The sequence below is a fragment of the Salmo salar genome, chromosome 19 (assembly GCF_965601325.2).
Source record: "Salmo salar chromosome 19, fSalSal1, whole genome shotgun sequence".
Lineage (NCBI taxonomy): Eukaryota > Metazoa > Chordata > Actinopteri > Salmoniformes > Salmonidae > Salmo > Salmo salar.
In genome coordinates this window covers 55,876,413-55,902,500 of record NC_138309.1, presented here as the reverse complement: position 1 = coordinate 55,902,500, position 26,088 = coordinate 55,876,413, and the positions used below count along the sequence as shown (strand labels likewise).

Genomic DNA, 26,088 nt, shown 5'->3' with positions numbered 1-26,088 from the left:
GCTAAGTACGAACAGAAGGTTCCAGCATTCTACTACAGACCCAAACACACAGACTGCAAGTAAGTCACCCAAGTCACTGAGTTATAATGAACTAACAACATTGTTCGGTTCGTTGATATGTACAGTTGAAGTCGGAGGTTTACATACACCTTAGCCAAATACATTTAAACTCAGTTTTTCACAATTCCTGACATTTAATCCTAGTACAAATTCACTGTCTTAGGTCAGCTAGGATCACCACTTTATTTTAAGAATGTGAAATGTCAGAATAATAGTAGAGAGTGATTTATTTCAGCGTTTATTTCTTTCATCACATTCCCAGTGGGTCAGAAGTTTACATACAGTCAATTGGTATTTGGTAGCATTGCCTTTAAATTGTTTAACTTGTGTCAAACGTTTTGGGTAGCCTTCCACAAGCTTCCCACAATAAGTTGGGTGAATTTTGGCCCATTCCTCCTGACAGAGCAGGTGTAACTGAGTCAGGTTTGTAGGCCTCCTTGCTCGCACACGCTTTTTCAATTCTGCCCACAAATTTTCTATAGGATTGAGGTCAGGGCTTTGTGATGGCCAATCCAATACCTTGACTTTGTTGTCCTTAAGCCATTTTGCCACAACTTTGGAAGTATGCTTGGGGTCATTGTCCATTTGGAAGACCCATTTGCGACCAAGCTTTAACTTCCTGACTGATGTCTTGAGATGTTGCTTCAATATATCCACATAATTTTCCATCCTCATGATGCCATCTATTTTGTGAATTGCACCAGTCCCTCCTGCAGCAAAGCACCCCCACAACATGATGCTGTCACCCACGTGCTTCACAGTTGGGATGGTGTTCTTCGGCTTGCAAGCCTCCCCCTTTTTCCTCCAAACATAACTAAGGTCATTATGGACAAACAGTTCTATTTTTGTTTCATCAGACCAGAGGACATTTCTCCAAAAAGTACGATCTTTGTCCCCATGTGCAGTTACAAACCATAGTCTGTCTTTTTTATGGAAGTTTTGGAGCAGTGGCCTTTTCCTTGCTGAGCGGCCTTTCAGGTTATGTCGATATAGGACTCATTTTACTGTGGATATCGATACTTTTGTACCAGTTTCCTCCAGCATCTTCACAAGGTCCTTCGCTGTTGTTCTGGGATTGATTTGCACCTTTCTCACTGGAAGTGAATTATCTCTGAATTCAAAGACCGACTTCAATGGAATTTACAGGGACAGGGAATTTAATTAGAATGTAATTTGTGGAATTAATCCCAACCCTGGTGACAACTACACTGCAGATTTATCCCTCTTGAAAAACAGTGTGTTGTCTGTGCCATTACTCTTCTCTGTGGGTACTAAACCAACAAGCATATTACATGTGAGAGAGGTGATAGTGAGAGGCAGATTTCTTTGTGTCAGTCGAATGGATTACTTTAATCTAGGTAGCCTAGCAGTTAAGAGCATTGGGCCAGTAACCGAAAGGACGCCGGTTCCAATCCCTGAGCCGACTAGGTGAATAATCTGTCAATGTACCCTTGAGCAAGGCACTTAACCCTAATTTATCCTGTAAGTCACTCTGGATAAGAACGTCTGCTAAATGACTAAAATGTATACATTTCTTTATGAATAATCTGGTGCTTGTGCTTTCAGAAAAGATGCACAATACTGTCTGACCATACTGACACGATTATAGGGGACAGGAAAGAACGATAGGAACATCTGAAAGAGCTGTTTTTATACTGTATGTAGGTCTATCAGAGAGAAAGAGGAGATGCTGTTGTTGGCATGGCGATGTTCTCCTCGTCACACACTTCTAAAGATAGATCTTCTATTACTCTCATCAATCTTTTTATCCTGGAGTAAAGGAGAGTGTGTGTGGGGGGGGGGGGGGGGGGGGTATACGGGCAATGGAGGTGAAAGGAAAAGAGAATCTGTCACAGCAAGATTAGTAGAAATGTGGCCTGTGTCCCAAACTCCCAGCTTGTTAGCCTATCACCCATTCAGCTAACAGCGTGGCACCTGTACTATAGAGAAAGCTGAGAGAAGGTGAAACACATCCATTGCTTCATTGTGTTCCAGGCTACTGCGGGAGCAATGGATCCGAGCCAGGTACGAGAGGAACGAGTTTGAGTTTATCGAGAAACAGGAGCCTTACTCTGCAGGTGAGCTGACATTAGGGCTGTTATGGTGACCATATTACCGCCACACCGGCAGCCACGAGTCATGACGGAAGTCAAATTCCACGTGACCGTTTAGTCACGGTAATTAGGCTTCCCCATGTGCTGATGGTGCTGATGGTCATTAGTAACCTACCAAACTTCCTAACTGCCTGGTACTCAGCACTCTATTGTCCCTCTATCAATGCAAATGTATTCGAAAATCTAATCAAACACTTAATTAGAGCCCACGAGCTCATGTTGCGCAACATTTCTATTGGCTATGCAACTGCGTGAGAAAACAGTGTTGATGGCCTTTATTAAAAATAGGAGGATCCCATCATCTTTCTATAGGCTAGGCCTACTATATTTATTTCTCTACTTTCCTAATATTTATCACATTGCTTATATATACAAAAGGAGTATAGCCTACCAGGCTGGCATGAAAATGAACCACGGGAAAAGCATCCTCCATTCGCTATTTAAGTGCATAGATTTACATGTATTTTTTCCCCTGCCCCTGTTTCGAGGCAGGTGCATGATAATGGTACATTATACATTTTTAAAAAAGTCACACACACACAGTACCAGTCAAAAGTTTGGACACACATACTGATTCCAGGGTTTTTCTTTATTTTTACTATTTTCTACATTGTAGAATAATAGTGAAGACATCAAAACTATGAAATAACACATATGGAATCATGTAGTAACCAAAAAAGTGTTAAATGATGACAGCTTTGCATACTCTTCTCTCAACCAGATTCACCTGTATTGCTTTTCCAACAGTCTTGAAGGAGTTTCCACATATGCTGAGCACCAAAAAGTTCAATCTTGATTTCATCAGACCAGAGAATCTTGTTTCTTATGGTCTGAGAGTCTTTAGGTGCCTTTTGGCAAACTCCAAGCAGCCTGTCATGTGCCTTTTACTGAGGAGTGGCTTCCGTCTGGCCACTCTACCATAAAGACCTGATTTGTGGAGTGCTGCAGAGATGGTTGTCCTTCTGCAATGTTCTCACAGAGGAAATCTAGAGCTCTGTCAGAGTGACCGAAGAGTTCTTGGTCACCTCCCTGAACAAGGTCCTTCTCCCCTGATTGCTCAGTTTGGCCGGGCGGCCAGCTCTCGGAAGAGTTTTGGTGGTTCCAAACTTCTTCCATTTAGGAATGATGGAGGCCACTGTGTTTTTGAGGACCTTTAATGCTGCAGAAATGTTTTGGTACCCTTCCTCAGATCTGTGCCTCGATATAACCCTGTCTCGGAGCTCTACGGACAATTCCTTCAACCTCATGGCTTGGTTTTTGCCCTGTACTGTCAACTGTGGGACCTTATATAGACAGGTGTGTGCCTTTCCAAATCATGTCCAATCAATTGAATTTACCACAGGTGGACTCCAATCAAGTTGTAAAAATATCTCAAGGATGATCAATGGAAACAGGATGCACCTGAGCTCAATTTCGAGTCCCATATCAAAGGGTCTGAATACTTATGTAAATAAGGTATTTCTGCTTTTTATTTTGAAAACATTTGCAAAAAATTCTAAAAACATGTTTTTGCTTTGTCATTATGGGGTATTGTGTGTAGATTGCTGATTATTTTTATTTATTTCATCCATTTTAGTGTAAGGCTGTTCCATAACAAAATGTGGAATAAGTCAAGGGGTCTGAATACTTTCTGGAGACACTCTATGTAAAGACAAAATTAAATCAAGAACAGTCTGATGGATGACAATATTAGCTTATCACTTGTGAATGATGCCTTTTTAAAATCATAGTCAAACACCTCATGTAGCCTAGCCTATATGTTTTGATAAGGTTTGTATCACAACTAAAGTGGCCAAATATATTCTTAAAATTTAAGCACATTAATCCGCTTTACAACGGGTGTCGAGATTAACTGGCAAATTTGGGGAAGATCATTTTCACCGTAGAAATGCACCATAAAAATGCACCTAAAAGCATTACATGCATAATCGCATTTGAGGTCACTTGAGAATGGTGTTTTCCCGCAAATTGATTGCATTTTGGAACAGTCACGCTTATAGGGTAAATTTTAAGCTTAAAGTTCCTATCTGTTGTGTAAGCCTCGTTTCTAGTGGTTGTATTCATTTGGGATCTATCGCAACCCACATCTGTCCCAGACTATGTTTGGAATATTTATTTCACGCACAGAATAGAATAGGTCAACTTTTGTACTATCCCACTTAGTACAAAAGTTGATAGGCTCGTGCTTTTGCTGTTAGTTCGGCTTGTTGACTGATGAAAAGTTAATGTGGAAAGTTCTTCCAATATCTTCAATGTGCGCCTTGGAATTGGATAAGGACACACGCAGTTGTGTCCCCGATGTGTCTGTCTTCACTTGTGCCTGTGAGAAAGACCCGATCACGTGAATGGAATTGGCTAATAAGAATTGAGCTATCTGAGAGGGCCATGTGAGGGAGAGGTGCTTCAGAGCACGCTGCCGGGAGATGGGAATTATAATTATTATATTCAGCCCAAGGGCACAACAGCCACAGGCCGCAAAAGGCATGGATTTTTAGGGGGCATTACAGCCACACAAAGGGGATACCGCTGGGAAATTCGAGACCTTGTCAATTTGTGAATGAGAGACTGATGAAGTGTGTACAGCCTGCGCATGAAACAGAGCAGAGCTCATGCCTTTCCTGCAGCCTTAGAATGTATAAAAAATACAAACGTTGGTCTATATGTTTTGATCACAACTAAAGTTGCATAAATACCTCTAAATTAAGCATATAGGAAGACCTGTTTCTTTGTTAACCGCTCAACACAGAATAGCCGCATGTGCACACTCCCAAATATTTTGGAGAAAACATCCTTTCTATTTCATTCAGCTATGTTCAATTGTATTCTTCATACTATACAATGATATAAAATAATGCCAAGGAATTCTAAGCAAATCTTGTCTGCTAAATGAACTAGTGTAGCCCACAGCCATATGGCCTAGCCAGATCAGGGTAGGACAAGGAGTATGCTATTCTGTTCTTCTGAAATAGTCTACATTTTCTTCTTATCATGTTTCTTTAGACCTGTCTAAAATACATCAAATATTTATTGTGATGGTGGAGTCTATGGATTTATTAGACTTTTTAAAATGTAGATGTTCCAAAGGTCTTCATCAGTGGCTTGTAGGCTATGCGTGGAAGCCAGGAGATGCTAAATGTTAATTAACAGTCAATTACCATGAGACCAGCAGTTATTTGCTTGACAATCACCGGCTGACAGAATGTCATGACCTCCACACACACACACACACACACACACAGAGACACACGCACACACACAGAGACACACACACACACACACACACACACACACACACACACACACACACACACACAGAGACAAACACACACACACACAGACACACACAGAGACAGACACACATGCACACACACACACACACACACACACACACACACACACACACACACACACACACACACACACACACACACACACAAGCTTTGCCTATGCAAAGCTATGGATGCAGAGCTATGGAAAATCCTGCCAACAAATAGTCCTTCTCTGTCATGACAACAAGGCATTGCCTAAACAGTTTGCAAATACTAATAAAACCTTGAAAGAGTTTAGTGACAACTCCTTAACCCCTGCATCTTCAAGTCAGAATATTTCAAATCCTTTGCACTCCACAGTTTCAGTTTCCACAGAAATGCTTTGTTTGGGAACTATGAATTGAACATATTTTGTGTTACATTTTATTCAATTTTTCACTTTAGTTATTTAATAAATATTTTCTTAACTCTATTTCTTGAACTGTGTTGATGGTTAAGGGCTTGTAAGTAAGCATTTCACTGTAAGGTCTACACCTGTTGAATTCGGCGCATGTGACAAATAAAATCGGATTTGATTTGAGAAAGGATGACTGAGGCATAGGATAAAGGCAGAGTGACTATGTCTGACCTTGTATTCTTCATTGTGCCTGTTTGTGTTCTTACTTAACGGAGACAGTGTCAGTGGCAGTGAATGAGTCTTGTTTCATTGCGTGAAGGCTATCTTGCTCTTATTGGAGCCAGACTGGATTCCCATTTAATAAAGATGACCTCGTCTGTTTACCATGAGATTCAACTTCCTCTTTATGTGCACACATACACATGCGTCTTGCGCAGCCACACATACACGCACACATGTACACACACAGAAGCACGCACACACACACACACACACACACACACACACACAGTTGTATGACAGGCTAATACAGATGGATGCATTGGGCAGGAGATTTATATTAGTTTATATCTATTTGCATCACATATATTTGCATCATCAATACATTTGCATCAGATGTACCCAGGGCTAAAATCAATAGATCCATATTTTCAACCCTCTTCAGGGTCCTAGATGTTCTGTTAGCTTCTGTAGAGCAAGGAGAGTGGTAGTAAACTAGCCTCCCCAGTGGTCGATGGCAGTATTGATTCTGTATGCAGAGAAAGAGAGGGAGGTGCAGGGGGGAGGTTGTTATTGATCGATGAGGTAATGCAAGGTGAATGATTCATGTCAGACTGGGAAAAGAGACACCAATCTCTGTCACCAGGGGATGGAGAGATGAGAGGGAGGAGAAAATGGGACAGAGGCAGGAGGAGAGAATTAGGTGCTATGGAAGTGGGGGGTATGGAACTTGAGGGGGGAGAGACGTGGGGGGTATGGAACTTGAGGGGGGAGAGACGTGGGGGGTATGGAACTTGAGGGGGGAGAGACGTGGGGGGTATGGAACTTGAGGGGGGAGAGAAGTGGGGGGTATGGAACTTGATTGGGGAGAGGTGGGGGGTATGGAACTTGAGGGGGGAGAGACGTGGGGGGTATGGAACTTGAGGGGGGAGAGACGTGGGAGGTATGGAACTTGAGGGGGGAGAGAAGGGGGGGGTATGGAACTTGAGGGGGGGAGAGAAGGGGGGGGTATGGAACTTGAGGGGGGAGAGAAGGGGGGGGTATGGAACTTGAGGGGGGAGAGAAGGGGGGGGTATGGAACTTGAGGGGGGAGAGAAGTGGGGTGGTATGGAACTTGAGGGGTGCTGGATGGGAAAAGGAGATTGAAAATAGGGGTTATGAGTGTATATGAGAGAGGGAAAGGAGGGATATATAGAGGGGGATACTTACAGTATAACTGACATTCCATGGAGTGAGAGAGTGGGAGGGAGGTGGAAGGAAAATAGAGAAGTAAAAAGAGCGAACTAGAGGGGGAGGAGGGAGAGAGAAGGAGAGAGAGAGTGAGAGAGATGAAGTGCGTGTGTAGCCTGTAATGAATTACATACAGTGCTCTGTACTGCCACATCATATAATGAAACTACTTCCTGTCTGTAAGAGGGCACCTTGGGGGTTTGTGGTATATGTCCAATATACCACGGTTAAGGGCGTTGCATCGTGCCTAAGAACAGCCCTTATATAGTATATTGGCCATATACCACACCCCCTCGGCCTTATTGCTTAAATAGAGCACTGTGTCATTAACATGTAAAAGGATGTACTTTACCATCAGGGGGGTTATTTTTTCTCCCTGTCATCTTTTCTTTGACTTCCTCTCTCATGCACTCTCTTTCAGCTAAAGCCTGTTTTTTTTCTGTCTTGCTTTCTCTCTCCCTTCATCTGCTTTGGTATTTCTTTATAACACCAGAGAGTTATTTCTCCTTCTTTCTCTCTCTTGTTCTCTCTCCCACCTCTTCCATATCTCTTTCTATCTCTCTCTCTTTCACCTCCACTATGTCAGTTTGTCTGAGCTTGTCTGGTGTGTCTCTATCTACCCAGGGTACAGAGAGGGGTTTCTATGGAAACGGGGCCGAGACAACGGTCAGTTCCTCAGTCGGAAATTCATCCTGTCAGAAAGAGAGGGGGCGCTCAAGTACTTCAGCAAGCAGGAGGTAAGGCTGAAGTCAACACAAACGCTCTCGCACATGAATCCAGCTAACTTTATGCTACTAGCTCTCAAGTTAACCATATCAAGTTAACCATCTCCAGTTAACCATCTCCAGTTAACCATCTCCAGTTAACCATCTTGAGTTAACCATCTTGAGTTAAACATGAATACTTGTATAGCAGGCTATGTACAGTATACAGGCATGTGTCTACAAGGAAACTAAAAGAAATGCCTCAAAAGATGTCATGTTTGTGTTTACTGTAAACATACAGTATGTGTTATTCTAACAAGTTATATGTATAATGATTAAGAAGGGTGGGGTTAAATGTATTTATGTACTGTACAGTTTGTGTATCTCCCCCAGGCGCGGGACCCCAAGGCGGTGATGAAGATTGAGACTCTGAACGCTACGTTCCAGCCGGCTAAGATAGGCAACCCCTACGGCCTGCAGATCACCTACCTTAGAGACAACAGCACCAGGAACATCTTTGTCTACCACAGCGACTCTAAGGTGACGCGTATGGGTGACTGTGACAAAAGGGACTATGGGCAATATTTAGGTAGCCTGGTCCAAGATCTGCTTATGCCGGTATAGCCAATTCCTATGGTTTCGTGTAAACGCACTGAATTGTTAGAGACATTATGCATGAGGAATCAACATTTCAATGGTACACCCAGTATGCTGCTGTTCCTCATATCATGGAACACTGATTTAGCCTGTTCAACTAAATCTGATTGTACTATTTCAGTGTCTAGGTCTCTAATGGAGATGGGCTGTTCTGGATAACTGACTGAGAGTGGAAATGAAGATGTCTGTTTAATCAGTAGACATCAGTCTTCACAGTGACATACAGTTTTACTCATAATCCTGCCATGTAATCTGATCAGTGGAACTGTTTAGAGAAATGTGGAGGGAGTTGTTCACACAAAGGGCTGGCTGGCTGGCTTGCTGGCATGCACAGGCTGTTTTTCTCTGAGGGTTTACTGCTTAGCACACCAGATGATCATCTCTCTCAGTAGTGAGTCAGCCTTCTCTGTGGTCGTCACTAATTACCACAGTCACAAAGTAATAGACCCTGCCTATTTGTACAATTTATCTTCTCAGATTTTAAACCTGACCCTAACCTTAAACCCAACCCTAACCACACTGCTAACCATATGCCTAACCCTAACCTGAAATTAAAACCAAAAAGCTCATGTATGTTTTCATGAATTTTTACTATATAGACAATTTTGTGACTTTCATTCTCTGTGGGATGAAAGCCACAGAGCGTACAGCCCCCTCTGTTGGTCAATAGACACAATAGCAGGCTTGAACAGAACAGCAATAGTAAAGCTGCCATGTCATGATATTATCATAGCTGCAGGAGGTAGTTTGGGGATGGAGGTGCTGAATTTTTATTGCAGCAAATACAGGACGAGTAAAGGCCCAATGCACTACTTTTGTGAAAAAAATGTGTTTACCAGAATTTGTAACTTGAGTATGTTTTCCAGTTTCTTGAAATACTGCAAGTTATTTCTATGTGAACTGAAATAGTCTATTCATTCCTTTTGCATTTTAGTAGATGTTTTTATCCAGAGCAACTTACAATAGTAAGTGAATACATTTTCGTACTGGTCCTCTGTGGGAATCGAACCCATAACCCTGGTGCTGCAAGTGTTATGCTCTACCAACTGACCCACATGATGTCTCAGTGTACTCAATTACTGTATTGTGCATAGTTTTTCTTCGTGGTGATGGAAAGTCTACAGGTAGAAGCCTAGATGATCAGCCTATGTACAGTACAGTAATGTACATATATATTTAGTGGCTTGTAAGGACAGTAAATTAATACTGCAAAATATACTGCCTTTTTCTATGTTATTTGATATTCAAATTGATGTGAATGTTTTGTGTCTTTGCCCATAACCTTTCAACTTTTGATGTAAATGTTTGAGGACAGGGTTTTGTTCTTTCTGGATTCCAGTCAACTCTTACAATTCCAACTATTGAATTCTGCAAGATACTGTTCTTAATTATACAACTACCTTTTCTGCCAAAGCGGAGATGCTGAAAACATTTTTCCCCCATGTTACAAATATCTATTGGTTGGCTAATACAGGACTAGTAAAGGCCCAGTGCACTACTTTTGTGAGAGAGAAAAAAAAATATCCCCCCAAAATATTTTTTTGTACTAATATATATTTTCTAATTCAGATTTTGTTAGGGGGTGCTGCAGCACCCTCAGCACCACTACTTCCCATGGCTATGGCTATAATAGCTTAATCATGTCTCCTATGTTCTATAATGTATCAGGTTTATTTTATTCTATGTAGGAATGGCTCTTGTGTCTTTGTTTTGGTAGGAAATGGTGGACTGGTTCAACGCTATCAGAGCTGCCAGGTTTCATTACCTTCAGGTGGCCTTCCCTGGAGCCAGTGACGAGGAGGTGAGGCCACAACACATGCAGTACTTTGAAATGACTATGACAATGATGGGTTCGGATTTTTGAACTTTGAATATTATTAATGCAATTAGGTCAGGTCACATTAAGGGAGAAGGAACAGTTCATTGCCTGTATCACTTAATTTCCTGCCTGGCAATAAAGATGCAATGTTTAGTGAGAAGGAGGAGACTCCAACCCAAACTGGGGTATATATACCACCACTGGTGGAACCACGTCTTTATCTCTTCCGCTGTTCCATCCTTTGGGGTGAATAAACTTGGTTTAAGCTTTCATAGTGTCCGGTAAGTACTTACTCTGATATTTAAAACCTAACAACCACTATTAAACACCAAATTAGACAATATTATATTGTTTTCTCTCTTGTCTTCTCCTTCAGCTGGTGCCCAAACTGACGCGTAGCTTCATGAAGGAGGGCTTCATGGAGAAAACAGGCCCAAAACACACAGAGGGCTTTAAGAAGAGGTGGTTCACCATGGATGACAGGAGACTCATGTACTTCAAAGATCCTCTGGTGAGGAGACAGCATCACACCCGACACTAAAATAACTGATTGATTGTGAATGAACCCTACTCCTCATAACTTTTCATTCTGCGGCATACTTTATTCTCTGATCTCTTTCTCTCTCTTTCTCCCTGCCTCTCTCCCCCTTCTTTCTCAGGATGCCTATGCGAGGGGAGAGGTTTTTATCGGCAGTAAGGAGAACAGCTACACCGTGCTCCCGGGCCTTCCCCCCTCCACCCAGGGCTACCACTGGAACCATGGCATCACCATAGTAACACCAGACAGGAAATTCCTGTTTGCCTGCGAGACGGAGGCGGAGCAGAAGGACTGGATCACTGCTTTCCAGAGGGTTATCAACAGACCCATGAGACCACAGGAGTACGCAGGTAAGTCAGTAAGATGCATTATACAAGTGTACTCAAAAGTATGCACCAGATTAGGTGTTCTCAAAAGTATGCACTATGTTAGGTGTACTCTGGAGTACGCATTTATGCAGATGTTGCGTCTTTGCAGTAATGTTTGCAGGGTATGTACAACACCCAATTTAACTAGTCAAGGTCTCAAAAGCAGTTGCTTGGCTGAAGCCAATGTTTTTTGACCAGGCTGAAACAAAAGCCTGCACACCAGGTAACTCCCTAGCTCAAGGGTTGGTTTTAATTCATTTAAGTATAGATTGATGATGTGTTTTTAGAGCTACAGATGCCGTATCTTAATTTTCCCCTGCTTCTCACAGCAGGAAAAGAATCCTGCAGCAACAGGACATTTGAATGGGAAAATGTTGTAGGGGTTGATACATTTTTCATGTTCAAATTACAAACTTTAGAAGCCTTTTTAAACCTTGAATACACTACAAGTTCTCATTTCATGCTTTGCAGGAAAACTCCTGCAACAGCAGGATGATCAAGTTAAGATACAGCATCTGTAGTCCAAAGCAATGTATTGTGTGTATTTATATGTATTTATATACAGTGTCTATATGCATCTCTATGTAATTGTATCTCTATGTTGTGGTAACACTGACTGGTTTTCTGCTCTTCACCGTGCAGTGGAGGCCCACTTCAAACACAAGCCCTGAGACTGGAGCTGTCAGTCTACTGGACTAAAACCAGAACAGACAGGATTTCTCTACAGAGACCCCAGAATAAGTCTATGGGGCTCTAGTGTACCTTTACAGAGGGAGCAAGATGGTAGACATGGAAGAAATGCATCCGAGAGGAGAGAGGAATCAATAGAAAAGACTTTCTTTTCCACCTCTCCTGACCTGATGCCTAAAGCTGGGGTTAGAGGTCAGGGGGTTTGAGAGGAGAGAAAAGGACACAGAAACATCAACACCCCTGCCGCTACTCTCCACATAGACTCTCCAAACTGCACCCCCCGCTCTAAGTGTTGTGATCAGCATCCCTTGTTGTATACTAAGGAGTCATGTTCGCCGTGTTTGTTGAGAGCAGTACTGTCATTTTAATTATTGATTGAACACTTTTGATGCCAGTGGATTTATGCAATTTCTCAGATTGTTCTGCATAATCTGCGTACATTTAACTTTCAAGGTGCTGACAAAACCTATGCTTCTGGACAGTGCTGACAAAACCTATGCTTCTGGACAGTGCTGACAAAACCTATGCTTCTGGACAGTGCTGACAAAACCTATGCTTCTGGACAGTGCTGACAAAACCTATGCTTCTGGACAGTGCTGACAAAACCTATGCTTCTGGACAGTGCTGACAAAACCTATGCTTCTGGACAGTGCTGACAAAACCTATGCTTCTGGACAGTGCTGACAAAACCTATGCTTCTGGACAGTGCTGACAAAACCTATGCTTCTGGACAGTGCTGACAAAACCTATGCTTCTGGACAGGGTACGCATCTCGTGGCTGTTATTTATTTTTACAATGCAAATCTAAATATTTTGAATCTCAGTGAATGCTGCTTCATACAACAGGATTGTAATGTATTTAATATCATACTGTATATACAGTACCATTCAAAAGTTTGGACACACCTACTCATTCCAGTGTTTTTCTTTATTTTTACTATTTTCTACATTGTAGAATAATAGTGAAGACATCCAAACTATGAAATAACACATATGGAATCGTGTAGTAACCAAAAAAGTGTTAAACAAATCAAAATATATTTTCTATTTTATATTCTTCAAAGTAGCCACCCTTTGCCTTGATGACAGCTTTGCACACTCTTGGCATTCTCTCAACCAGCTTCATGAGGTAGTCACCTGGTATTCATTTCAATTAACAGGTGTGACTTGTTAATTTGTGGAATTTCTTTCCTTCTTAATGCGTTTGAGCCAATCAGTTGTGTTGTGACAAGGTAGGGGTGGTAAACAGAAGATAGCCCTATTTGGTAAAAGACCAAGTCCATATTATGGCAAGAACAGCTCAAACAAGCAATGAGAAATTACAGTCCATCATTACTTTAAGACATGAAGGTCAGTCAATCTGTAAAATGTCATGAACTTTGAAAGTTTCTTCAAGTGTAGTTGCAAAAACCATCAATCACTATGATGAAACTGGCTCTCATGAGGACCGCCACAGGAAAGGAAGACCCAGAGTTACCTCTGCTGCAGAGGATAAGTTCATTAGAGTTAACGACACCTCAGATTGCAGCCCAAATAAATGCTTCACAGAGTTCAAGTAACAAATGCATCTCAACATCAACTGTTCAGAAGAGACTGCGTGAATCAGGCCTTCATGATCGAAGTTGCTTCAAAGAAACCATTACTAAAGGACACCAATAAGAAAAATAGACTTGCTTGGGCCAAGAAACACGAGCAATAGACATTAGACCGGTGGAAATCTGTCCTTTGGTCTGATGAGTCCAAATTTGAGATTTTTGGTTCCAACCACCATGTCTTTGTGAAACACAGAGTAGGTGAACGGATGATCTCCGCATGTGTGGTTCCCACCGTGAAGCATGGAGGAGGAGGTGTGATGATGTGGGGGTGCTTTGCTGTTGACACTGTCAGTGATTTATTTAGAATTCAAGGCACACTTAACCAGCATGGCTACCACAGCATTCTGCAGCAATACACCATCCCATCTGGTTTGCGCTTAGTGGGACTTTCATTTGTTTTTCAACAGGACAATGACCCAAAACACACCACCAGGCTGTGTAAGGGCTATTTGACCAATAAGGAGAGTGATGGAGTGCTGCATCAGATGACCTGGCCTCCACAATCACCCGACCTCAACCCAAATGAGATGGTTTGTGATGAGTTGGACCGCAGAGTGAAGGAAAAGCAGCCAAAAAGTGCTTAGTATATGTGGGAACTCCTTCAAGACTGTTGGAAAAGCATTCCAGGTGAAGCTGGTTGAGAGAATGCCAAGAGTGTTCAAAGCTGTCATCAAGGCAAAGGGTGGCTACTTTGAAGAATAGAAAATAGAAAATCTATTTTGATTTGTTTAACACTTTTTTGATTACTACATGATTCCATATGTGTTATTTCTTAGTTCTACAATGTATAAAATAGTAAAACAAAAAAAATTGTAATTAAACTTGAATGAGAAGGTGTGTCCAAACGTTTGACTGGAACTGTATGTTTCATCTCCCTGAACTAATTAAATCAATGTGTCTACCATTGCAAAACACTAGAGGGCACTATGGGTCATGTAATACATCACCACAACGTGCGTCATCATTTTGCAGGTCTGCCGGTGTAATAAACTTGACAATCCCATTGACCTTGTCTTGTTTACTTTGGGTTAATATTATCAAACGAATAATGTGGAAGGAACAGTGTAATGATGAAATGCATTATGTTGGTTTTCATCATAATGATAAGAGCTCCCTCTCTCTGAAGGTTATCCTTTTCTGTCACTTCTCTCTCTTTCTCTCTCTCTAGCACATGGGTTTCCAAACTTTTTTTCTACACAAATTTAGACTAGAAAATGCAGGGAACCCCACAAAATGCACTCTCAAACTGTTTTATAATTTCAGCCAGTAGTTTTGAAAGTGGGGATCACAAGCAAAAACGGGTCCCTGTTATTTGTGTACTATGTCATGAAATTGTGTACTAGGTAATCCATTTTGTGTGATATGTTACACATTTGTTGTGCTTGAGATCCTGGAGTGCATCTTTAATGCTGTTTGTTGGTATTCACTCAATTTTAGGTACCGCAGGCTGACCCATCACATAATAATGGCATTTAAAGTGTAAAAAGTCCTTAGTTCACACTGAAAGATTGTATTCTGTACCCATTTGAAGAGAAGAAAAAAATCTTCAATTGTTTGATGAAAAGGTTTTAAGAATTCTCTGGGGACCCCATTTTCAATTTCAGGGTTTGGGAACCACCGCTCTAGTAGTTCAAAACCTCTTCTCTCACAAAATGTGTGTATGGTGCCTGTGTTTGTTGTGTGTGCATGTGTGTGTGTGTTCTCACAGTATGCATGTGTGCAGAATGGATATGTAGAGGGCATCCTCCAAAGCTGTGTGATTCTCTGTGCTGACTGATGAGTGGACATGGACAGACACAGCTGTTCCTAGAGGCGGCAGTTGGAGAGCTCAGACAGCTGTTGGAGTTCCACCCATGGAGAGTTCCAACCAGGGAGAGTTCTAGTGTTAAGCTGGGGGCTGGATGGACACTCAGAGGGAAGTGGGAAGTGCGGCTGAGCAGTTGTGAAGTGTGGAGAACCAATATTATTATAGATATGGACTGGCGTGTGCTGACTGCATGCACAAACTCCCGCTCAAGGAGCATGATAACTGCTGTGCAGCTTACACATATGCAAACAGACCTTGTACTCAAGGGGTTGGTTGTTACAAAAATGTAATTCAGAGGTTAAAGCAGTGAGATCGTAATACATAGTTATAGTAACATAGTTATGGTTAGATGTCCCGTGTGGCTCAGTTGGTAGAGCATGGCGCTTCCAGGGTTGTGGGTTCGAGTCCCACAGGGGACCAGTGTGAAAATGTATGCACTGAATACTGTAAGTTGCTCTGGATAAGAGTGTCTGCAAAATGACAAGTGTGGTAGAGCGTTGATTCCTGCCAGTCTGTGTGGCCAGGAAATGCTTCCATTAGCGCATGTCTCCATACAGTGCCTTCAGAAAGTATTCACCCCTTGACTTTTCCACGTTTTGTTACATTACAGCCTTGTTCTAAAATATATTAAATCCTTTTTTTCCCCTCATCAATCTACACACAATACCCAACAAAGAAAAAACTGGTTCCTAGAATTTTTTGCAAATGTATTAAAAATTTTAAAATGTAATATCACATTTACATAAATATTCGGACCCTTTACTCAGTACTTTGTTGAAGCACCTTTGGCAGCGATTAAAGCATTGAGTGTTCTTGGGTATGACGCTACAAGCTTGGCACACCTGGGGAGTTTCTCCCATTCTTCTCTACAGATCCTCTCAAGCTCTGTCAGGTTAGATGGGGAGCGTCGCTGCACAACTATTTTCAGGTCTCCAGAGATGTTAGATCGGGTTCAAGACCGGGCTCTGGTTGGGCCACTCAAGGACATTTAGAGACTTGTCCCAAAGCCACTCCAGTGTTGTCTTGGCTGTGTGCTTAGGGTTGTTGTTCTGTTGGAAAGTGAACCTTCTCCCCAGTCTGAGGTCCTGAGCGCTCTGGAGCAGGTTTTCATCAAGGATCACTCTGTACTTTGCTCCATTCATCTTTGCCTTGATCCTGACTAGTCTCCCAGTCCCTGCCTCTGAAAAAGATCCCCACAGCATGATACGGCCACCACCATGCTCCAACGTAGGGATGGTGCCAGGTTTCCTCCAGACGTGACACTTGGCATTCAGGCCAAAGAGTTCAATCTTGGTTTCTTCAGACCAGAGAATCTTGTTTCGCATGGTCTGAGAGTCTTTAGGTGCCTTTTGGCAAACTCCAAGCAGGCTGTCATGTGCATTTTACTGAGGAGTGGCTTCCGTCTGGCCACTCTACCATGAAGGCCTGATTGGTGGAGTGCTGCAGAGATGGTTGTCCTTCTGGAAGGTCTCCCATCTCCACAGAGGAACTCTAGAGCTCTGTCAGAGTGACCATCAGGTTCTTGGTCACCTCCCTGACCAAGGCTCTTTTCCCCTGATTGCTCAGTTTGGCCGGGCGGCCAGCTAGAGAAGGAGTCTTGGTGGTTCCGAACATCTTCCATTTAAGAATGATGGAGGCCACTGCGTTCTTGGGGACCTTCAATGGTTCAGAAATGTTTTTGTACACTTCCCCAGATCTGTGCCTCCACGCATACCTGTCTCGGAGCTCTATGGACAATTCCTTCGACCTCATGGCTTGGTTTTTTGTTCTGACATGCACTGTCAACTGTGGGATCTTATATAGACAGGTGTGTGCCTTTCCAGATCATGTCCAATTAATTGAATTTACCCCAGGTGGACTCTAGTCAAGTTGTAGAAACATCTCAATGATGATCAATGGAAACAGGATGCACCTGAGCTCTATTTTGAGTATCATAGCAAATGGTCTGAATACTTATGTACATAAAGTGTTTCTGTTTTTTATTTGTAATAAATGTGCAAAAATGTATCAACCTATTTTCACTTTCTCATTATGGGGCATTGTGTGTAGATTGCTGAGGGAAAAAATAATGTAATAGATTTCAGAATAGGACTGTAAAGTAACAAAATGTGGAAAAAGTCAAGGTGTCTGAATACTTTCCGAAGGCACCGTACGTACAGTATGTGCCTGTTCTGTGAACTATGTGCCTTTCCCGTGAACTTCCAGTACATCGTAACACATTGACATGTAGGATCCACATAGCGGGAAATCCTCAGGGGATACCCCTCAGATTGGGGAGTGTGTGTGTGTGTTGGGGGGTCAGGATTAAGAGCTTCAGGGGGTCAGGCTCATGGAGCTGCAGCCCAATCGTCATAGTAACAGCTGGGACACGCTCCCACATGCTGCCTTCACTCTCTCTTTCCCTCTCTCTTTTTAACTTTTTTCTCCCTCCCTCGCTCAATTTTCAAGACTGAGTCAATTAACGTTGTCTTTATCGATTGGTAATACAGCAAACAATGGCATTTAGATTTTATTCATATGAAATAGTATGCTGTGAAGGTACATGTACTGAACATATAAAGCGGATATATGTTATGAGTGAGTTGGCAGATTTTTGGTCAGGCATAGAGACGGGCTATCCCTCTGTCTGCAAGATAGGGACTAGATGCTTTTTCAAGGACTGGCGCCAAGGCAGCGGGCTGTGGTTGACCTCAGTCACCACAGTGAGGTTTCACGGTCACTCTGTTTCTGGCATTGTGAACTGTCACAGACCACTCCAGACCACTCAAAGGCAAAGGGTCAGAGGGCACTATTGTTCGTTGAAATGAGAGATGCACAGTATCATTGGGAACGTCAATGTCTTGGATCCTCCTTTGACTTTCTACAGTATTTATGTATTTGTAGAAAATAGAAGCTATTACTTTGAACAATATAAATGGGCCTGCCGTTTGAACAACTGTTATTCATCCTTTTGTCATTGTTGCATTGCACAGGAACAACTTGCCAGTAGCATCTTGTTATGTTGTGACAGAGATTATCACACAGACAAGACTTGCGTCAGTAGTTTTAGGTCTAATTGACTGTTATAAGTCTATTACACTGCTGCCCCAGTCTATTTCAAGTTAGTCGGATGGCGTTTCATGTTGCTAAAGTCTAAAGGAGGGCTATGGCGAAGCTGGAGCACTAATCTAATAACAGTCCCTGGATAGACACACACACACACAAGGGATCCCTTTCACTGCTTCTAATGGGATGAAACACTTTTATCTGCTTTAACTTCTAACAGCTGTAATGGAAAATGAGAAAGATGTGAGAAACCTTATAAACGTTTCAAAATAATTAAGAAGTTAAACAGAACTTAACTTGAGAGACTTGGAAGGAAATTACGCTGCTGTCTGACAGGTCTATACTGTAAGTGTGGATGGGTGTGCAGTGACGAAATTATGATTTTGTAGGTGATGGAACTGTACACAAAATGTGTTGATTCTTCCATGCCAAGTCTTAGCAGAATTTGAACTACCTCTGTGTGTTTTACACATCCAAATTAGTTGGAACTGCTTTCCCACCTATACAGTAGTAGTGTGTGGCTAACCACAGTGTCAGTAAGGTCTCCTGATGTATTCCTCCACCCTGTCTCCAGAACCCTGTTGCATCATGGGTAAGTCAATGTTGGTTCTGTCTGGCAGCTTGTTGTCGTTGGCGACCCAGTGAGACTCACCAGGTCTTTTCACCATTCAGGAAGTAATTAAAAGTGGGTGGAACCCCAAATTACTAACCATCATATTTGTAGTGAAACTCAAGGGAAGAAACGTAGGGCATTTAGAATAGCCTGAGAGTAGATATAGCAACCCATGAGCCAGGTACAGTATATCTGTCTAAATATCCTGGCTTTGGCTTGTGCAATAGCTATGTTGGTCTGTGTACAGTGTCCATATTCATGGGATGATCTCTCCATTCCAGTGAGGAAATTGGTGGTAATTCATGCATCATTTGTATAATCAAACTCCTGTTATTATGCAATGACACCTGATTATTTCTGTCAACTCTTAACAACCTGTCTCCATTCTCTATCTTTGTCTAGTTGAGTTTCTACAGAAACGTCTTGGCAAACAATAGGCAGAACAGTCTGAGATACAAAAATAGGCAGCTATAAATGAAAATGAGTTCTAACTAAAGAGTATTCTGCTCACAAGCCACCCACACCCCATCTGTTCGGATCATCTTCCCTGTGGTTAAGTCTTCCCCGTGGTTAAGTCTTCCTTGTGGTTAAGTCTTCCCCGTGGTTAAGTCTTCCCCGTGGTTAAGTCTTCCCCGTGGTTAAGTCTTCCCCGTGGTTAAGTCTTCCCCGTGGTTAAGTCTTCCCCGTGGTTAAGTCTTCCCCGTGGTTAAGTCTTCCCCGTGGTTAAGTCTTCCCCGTGGTTAAGTCTTCCCCGTGGTTAAGTCTTCCTTGTGGTTAAGTCTTCCCCGTGGTTAAGTCTTCCCCGTGGTTAAGTCTTCCCCGTGGTTAAGTCTTCCCCGTGGTTAAGTCTTCCTTGTGGTTAAGTCTTCCCCGTGGTTAAGTCTTCCCCGTGGTTAAGTCTTCCCCGTGGTTAAGTCTTCCCCGTGGTTAAGTCTTCCCCATGGTTAAGTCTTCCCATACCCTGTTGCTTGTTGGTGCCTTTGGTAATGATGCAGTTGTTGTTTATTGCTCCAATTAATGTCATTTTCTTTCCCCAGATAAAGGGAGAAATAGGAACCTTAAACAAAGTAATGGCTCATTTAAAATGCATTGCTTTCTGTCTGTGTTACACACACACATGCGCACACACACACTCACGCTACCAACTCTCTGTAACTGCATGGCAAGCATCCATCCTGTCTTCAAGAAACTTTGCCCAACTACTCAGAAATGTTATGTTTATTTATCTGTCATTTGCAAAAATATTCAGAATTGTCAGAAAAAGTTGTGTGGGCAAACGTATTTAATGGCTCGGCCTGAGTTCTTACTCTGCAATTCAGTTATTTCATCATAAAGGTAAACATAAAACAGCATCCCACACTAAGCTTATCAAGCATTTACAAGAGCCAGTTACAAGTCACTGGTTATCATAGGGCCAGCATACAAATACTCCAGTCGACATATCAAGTATAAATGTCAAATAATCAAAACCTGGAATGTCCATTAGGCAGTCTCTCCATGTTTTTTGAGTTTCAGAAATACAAGGCTAATACAGTTCCATACAGAACTGCTGGGCTGGAATGGACATGTCTTCTTCAAAGTGCAGCAGATGCACAGGGCTTAGCGGTCCATTCTACATGGTGAGTATGGCCGTTTCTGTCCTTAGTCCAGCTGTCCAGTCAATCACAACGTATGGTAGATCGTTTAACTTATTTCCTTCAACCCTGAAATCTAGTAAACTCCATTCGTAGGAAAAAGAATTGAACACCTGTTGCCTTGAGTGAAATCCACAGCTTCTTTTCAGACAAGGAATGGAACTGCACTGAAGTGATGTGAATAGGAAATGGAATTGTTAGTTTGATAAATCTGTTAACTGCAATGGTCATTCCAAAATAAAACATTTTTTATAAAACATAAATACAAACATAATATTTTAAAGTTATAATAATTATTCAATCTGAGATGAAGAGTTGAACAAGAAAGGAACTGAAAAAGTAAATATAGAATTGGGTTAATTTGTGATATGGTCCAAACAGAAGTGCGGTCCACGTTTTCCTCACGGAGGATTCATGCATGCTTGTGGGTAAAGACTCTCTGTCCATCGTGACAAAACCAGCAGGCACTTGGTCTTGGATAATGTCCAATCTTGAGCCTTGTGTCATGTCCTCACTAACACGGCACAAACAGAAGAATCCCTCAGACTATGTGAAAGCCATGTCAGACAGGCACCATAGGCAGTCAGTGCTGAGTCTAAGGCCTGGTGAGTGTGGAATAGACAGTCTGCTCCCAGTTTGTGGTGGGGCTGTGGCTGTGTGGTGGAGGGATTGCTAGGCTGTTGATGAGCGGGCTGCCGTAGGGGTGGCGAGACGAGTGGAAGTAGGGGTACTGATAGAGACCTGCGGGGTAGCTGGTGTAGGCACTGTAGTATCCAGGGCTCTGGAGGTCTGCATAGTCACACTGGGGGCTGGGCAAGGAGGAGGAGGAAGAGGAGGCTGCAGAGGAGGGACAGCTCCCGGAGTTGAGGGGGGTGTAGTCGGGGTGGGGTGGTGGGGAGCTGTGGGAGTGCTGGCTGCTGTAGTGCCTGGGACTCAGCTGCTCCGTTTTGATCTGCGTTCTGTGGTGAATGCCATCGCTGTTACTTGAGGACGAGGAGGAAGAAGGGGGTGCCGCCCCCGCTCCCGGCCCTTTGGGACCCCAAGGCGAGGCATTGCTGTGGGAGTGGCTGTAGGAGGAGCTTAGGGACCCAGAGGGGGGGTTGGGTCCTTGCCCCCCCTGCCCATGGTTGGGAGGTGCATCGGCAGAGCCATGCCCGTTGAGTGGCAGGTACTGATCAAACTCGTGGACGTCGAAGGCCTCCATGTTGCTGATGACGTCAGTGCTCAGCTCTGAGATATCCACGTTGCTGAAGTCGATGTTCTGCCGACCCTCGTGTTTCACCCCCAGGTGCAGCTCTGTCTTTGGGGTGGTGGGGGGTGTGGGGGGTCCATGTGGTTGGCCTTTAGAAAAGACACAACAGATGCCTAAACATTAGTTACCATATGCAAACAAAAAGGGGAAACCTGCATACCGCACAACTAAAAGAGGGAGGGACAAGATCCTCTACTTCCAAACTTTGGACTAACTCAGAGTACATGTTATTATTGAATATCGATTGATCAGGAATGCAAAAATGAATCGTACGGGGAAAGCCACTCACTTGTCCGATCTAGATGATGTTGCCCATCCCCCATGGAGGTCGGTCTGGCCAGACCAGGTTCAGCCTTGTACATCTGGCCCGGGTGGAGGTGGGCCAGCTCAGCCCCGGAGTCCGAGTCACTCTGACCTGGCTTGGTGCTCTTCCTTCTCCGTGGTTGGTACTTGTAGTCAGGGTAGTCTTTCTTGTGTTGGACCCTCAGTCTCTCTGCCTCCTCCACAAATGGCCTCTTCTCGCTTTCAGAGAGCAGGCTAGAAATTGATGACAGGTTGGGTTGAGTTGTGGACTACTATAAGATGCGCAATGTAGGATGTCATAATGAATATCATGTAAATGGCATGTAGAATTAGGTTAATCATGATGAAAAGACAATGTTGTGCAGTACATTTTAGGAAACAAGACTAATAAAGTAATAAGTATTTTGTAACTTGTCAGCAATGAACATTGTGTACATCAAATTTTAACTGCAGATTTTTGTGCTACGTTCTATGCAGGCACATTATGCACGCAGATGTGTATTATATCCCCCATTACATATGTACATCTCTACTGACCGCCATAGCTTCCCCAAGGTCTTGCTGAGTTCGGCGTTGTGGAGATGCGGGTACTGGTCCGCTAGTTTCCTGCGCGCCGCCTGCGCCCACACCATGAACGCGTTCATTGGCCGCTTCACATGGGGTTTGTTTTTCAGAGCTCGGTCTCCTCGTGTAGGCATCGGTACGAGCGACCAGTCGTATCCGTTCAGCACCTGAGTCACCGCGTCTCGGATGCACGCGGGAAACCGGTTATCCTCCTCGCCGGTGTCCAGTTTTGGGGTAATCCCGTCGCCGGGTGAGTGCCTGGGCGCCTGTCCATCGGAGCCGGTTGGAGAGGACGGGACGTCCGAATCCGAGTCGTCCTGCGACATCGAGCTGGCAGTTCCCGTTGGACTGCATGGATGGTTGTTGAACGACTTAACATTTTCCTCGGTCATGTTCAGCGCAAAATTGATGTGGTGTATCTAGTTACCTGTAGATTGCACCAAATGTGCATTTTACGCACGGCACCTTAAGTGACCAAAAATAAAAATGTAAAATCCCAAACGCTCTTTGTGATGTTCGTTTTTATTTATTTACCTCTCACACTGTTGTACGTTTTTTGTTGTTGGATATGATGTCCACGGTGTAGTCTCAGTTTTATACTGACACTTTTTGTTCTGCCAAGAGAATGATGTTGGAATCGGGTTGGGTCATCTCACGCCACGCCTCATATCTTATTGGTTTGGACATAGCTCCACTGGTTCCTCCCATTTTTAGGAAATATGAGCCAGTGATTTGATCATTTGTGTTACATCATTTCTAATGATTCGTTTAGCTGTATAACCTATGTTAAATGTATTATATCAGTCAGACATTAAATATGATACTCTTAGCCATAATTATCCATGGTCAGAATTTCTGGTTTATATTCAGATACATTGACTGTGGAACCATATGTGCAAGACATGGACCTATGAACCTGCAACCTCATAGCTGTCAAAAAGAAATACAGAGATTTGTTCACTCTTTTCAGAGCTTAATGTTTTCCTCCTCTTCAGTACACATAGCCGTATACTGGGGGTAGCTCATCCAGGTGTTGTAGTAGTACACGGGCTGAGCAGCATAGCAGGGGCACTGGGGCAGCCACAATAGGTGGGCTGGACAACAGTCTCCCAGGTGTATGTCATCTGTTCATAGATCTTTAACCGGCAGGCCGTTTGCCCGTGCGCCTGGGGTCTCAATCTTCAGGAGGTTTTCTGAAGTGAGCTTCTTCCTGTGGACATTGGAGGCTGCGCTGGTGTCCTGGTTTCTAGAGGAGGCAGTGGCTGCGCGGGAGTCCAGGCAGCAGGTCCTTAATCATCTGCCTGATCTCTGGAGTTTGACCATGTTTGAACTTAAAATACCAAGAAAATGTTATTTTGAGAAGTTCCTTAAATATGCTGAGAACGTTCCAAAGCCAAGCAACTAACCTGCATCATTCCCAGAACATTTTGGTAGGGTTGTTTGCAAAAGTACCATAGGACAACAATGCTCTCACCAAGCTCTAAGAAACATGGTTCTCAGAACGTTATGCACTAGCTGGGTATCTTTTGTTGGTGTCTTACATTTTCTTTCATTTTCTTTTTACAATCTGTTGTGTGGGATGTTTAAAGCTAACAACTAGTCTATAGGCCTATTTGGAGGGCTGAAAGAAACAAACGGATAATTAGACTACATGTTGAAAATAAATATTTCTCTGACTGTAGGCTAGGAATTGGACTGCATTCATCATATAACATTTAGCTCCCACACATTTCTATAACCATCACAACACAAGCCCTAGGGCGCAATCCTCTGCCCAGGCGTTGCCGACACATACAGATCATACAATGCCTTGATAGGCATTTTATGTAGGCCTATCAGCAAATCACATCATATGTTATAGCACTCTGGTGCCCGACTGCACAGTTGATGACGTCACACGCAACATTGGTTGATTCATACAACATCTGAGCAGGGTAACACAACCAGTGGTTGATGCATGCAACGTCTTAGCAGTGGAACGCGACCATACACTTGCCAAATTGGAATCGTGTCTATGTCACAGGTGTGACAAGTTGCCTCATTTCCCCAAGAAGAGCTCCTATTGGCTAATTGATGTTCCATATGATTTCAGACGATTCCATAACATAACATCTGATTTGGATCCAACAATGAGTAAGACATGAGGATTTCAAAAAAATGTTAAAAAATCACCCACAGGCCCCCCTGTGTTTGTGTTCTAGATGGCTGCCCACATGAAGTGAATGCAGTCTGAAGGTATGGTGGAGCCCTGTTTACTGCCTGGCTCCTGGGCTGCGCCACTTCCTGTGCCTGTTTTGGTTTGTTTGATTTTGTATAAGCAAACTGTGGAATGGAACATGTGAGATGTATCCTACCTGAGCCATATGCCCTATAAAAAAAATTGAAACTGTTGTTTAGTCTCTACTTCACTCTGCCTGCTCAACCCAGATCCAAAAGAACATGTCACTTTTGCACCATGTGACCACAGGTGAAAAGAAGGCCCACCTCATTCCCTTTCCTTTCCAATCGAGGGTATGGGATACTGCCTGGGAAATGTTGGATGGGAAGATGATGGAAGTGGATGCTGAGATGGAATTAAGCAGCGTGTTGAGCAAATTTGTTGAAAATAAATGTTTTGAATGGACAACAGTAGCATCGAAAACTGGAACAGAAAGGAAATTGTCTAAAATTGGAGTAGAAGATGCGTGTGTAAATGATAATGAATCGCTTCTTGTTGGGATGTGTTTGAGTAAGGATGCATATGTGGGGAAACCCGTTTGAGGTGGCAAATGGTGAAGTATGCACTTGGAAAGATGGAGTCTGTCAGTGACCAGGAGTGGTCTTATTTTGATCAATTGTATTTCTGAAGAGCAGAGGAAGATTGCAGTGAGCCTCAAAAGAATCCGGACAAAATAAGTTTTGTGTTTTGCACTTCAGAGTAAATGACCTGTCAAAGGAGTCATATCAGGATGTTCAGGTTGAATACCTGAAGAGAATTCCTGGTTTGGTTGGTGCCCGGCGTCTGGCCCGCTGGGTGAATGGAGGAAAGGAAGAAAGTCTGTCGGTCCTGTTGTTTTTTGATAAAGAGCAAATACCTACGCATGTGAAGCTTGGTTATGTAAGATACACCGTAAGAGCTTGGAACCCTAAACCACTGAAGTATAAGAATTGTAAAGGATTTGGCCATGTTTCAAGTGCGTGCAGACGAACAGAGTATACTGAAGAACGTTG

At 43.1% G+C, this 26,088-nt stretch overlaps 2 protein-coding genes across 4 annotated transcripts in view; one reads left to right on the top strand and one right to left on the bottom strand.

Moving 5' to 3' along the window:
* LOC106579021 (arf-GAP with dual PH domain-containing protein 1) overlaps positions 1–14,667 on the top strand; it is a 34,740-nt gene extending 20,073 nt beyond the window's left edge. The window contains exons 3-10 of one of the 2 annotated variants that reach the window (XM_014158422.3): positions 1–59; positions 2,056–2,138; positions 7,914–8,026; positions 8,369–8,533; positions 10,368–10,451; positions 10,846–10,980; positions 11,129–11,357; positions 12,018–14,667. The exon at positions 1–59 is cut by the window's left edge and continues 33 nt beyond it. In XM_014158422.3, the coding sequence (XP_014013897.1) occupies positions 1–59; positions 2,056–2,138; positions 7,914–8,026; positions 8,369–8,533; positions 10,368–10,451; positions 10,846–10,980; positions 11,129–11,357; positions 12,018–12,046 (897 nt within the window). In that variant the 3' untranslated portion in view covers positions 12,047–14,667. The remainder of the gene's footprint in view (positions 60–2,055; positions 2,139–7,913; positions 8,027–8,368; positions 8,534–10,367; positions 10,452–10,845; positions 10,981–11,128; positions 11,358–12,017) is intronic. The other variant, XM_014158423.3, reaches the window with a different exon arrangement.
* A 5,658-nt stretch (positions 14,668–20,325) lies between these two features.
* On the bottom strand, positions 20,326–23,504 carry sox8a (SRY-box transcription factor 8a). Of its 2 annotated transcripts, none has more exons than XM_014158419.3 (3): positions 22,852–23,504; positions 22,301–22,548; positions 20,326–22,124 (listed from the first exon to the last, which is right to left on the bottom strand). In XM_014158419.3, the coding sequence occupies exons 1-3, from the start codon at positions 23,268–23,270 to the stop codon at positions 21,355–21,357; spliced, it is 1,437 nt and encodes a 478-aa protein (XP_014013894.1). In that variant the 5' UTR covers positions 23,271–23,504; the 3' UTR covers positions 20,326–21,354. The 2 variants fall into 2 exon arrangements, with proteins under 2 accessions (XP_014013894.1, XP_014013895.1); XM_014158420.3 differs by having other exon boundaries at positions 20,326–22,100; positions 22,852–23,502.
* Between the last annotated feature and the right edge of the window lie 2,584 nt (positions 23,505–26,088).

Coding starts and splice junctions, on each gene's coding strand:
- sox8a (XM_014158419.3), bottom strand. CDS start 23,270: ATGACCGAGGAAAATGTTAAGTCGTTCAACAACCATCCATGCAGTCCA. Junction 22,549..22,851: donor ACCTTGGGGAAGCTATGGCG/GTCAGTAGAGAT, acceptor ATCAATTTCTAG/CCTGCTCTCTGAAAGCGAGA. Junction 22,125..22,300: donor ACATCATCTAGATCGGACAA/GTGAGTGGCTTT, acceptor ACTAATGTTTAG/GCATCTGTTGTGTCTTTTCT.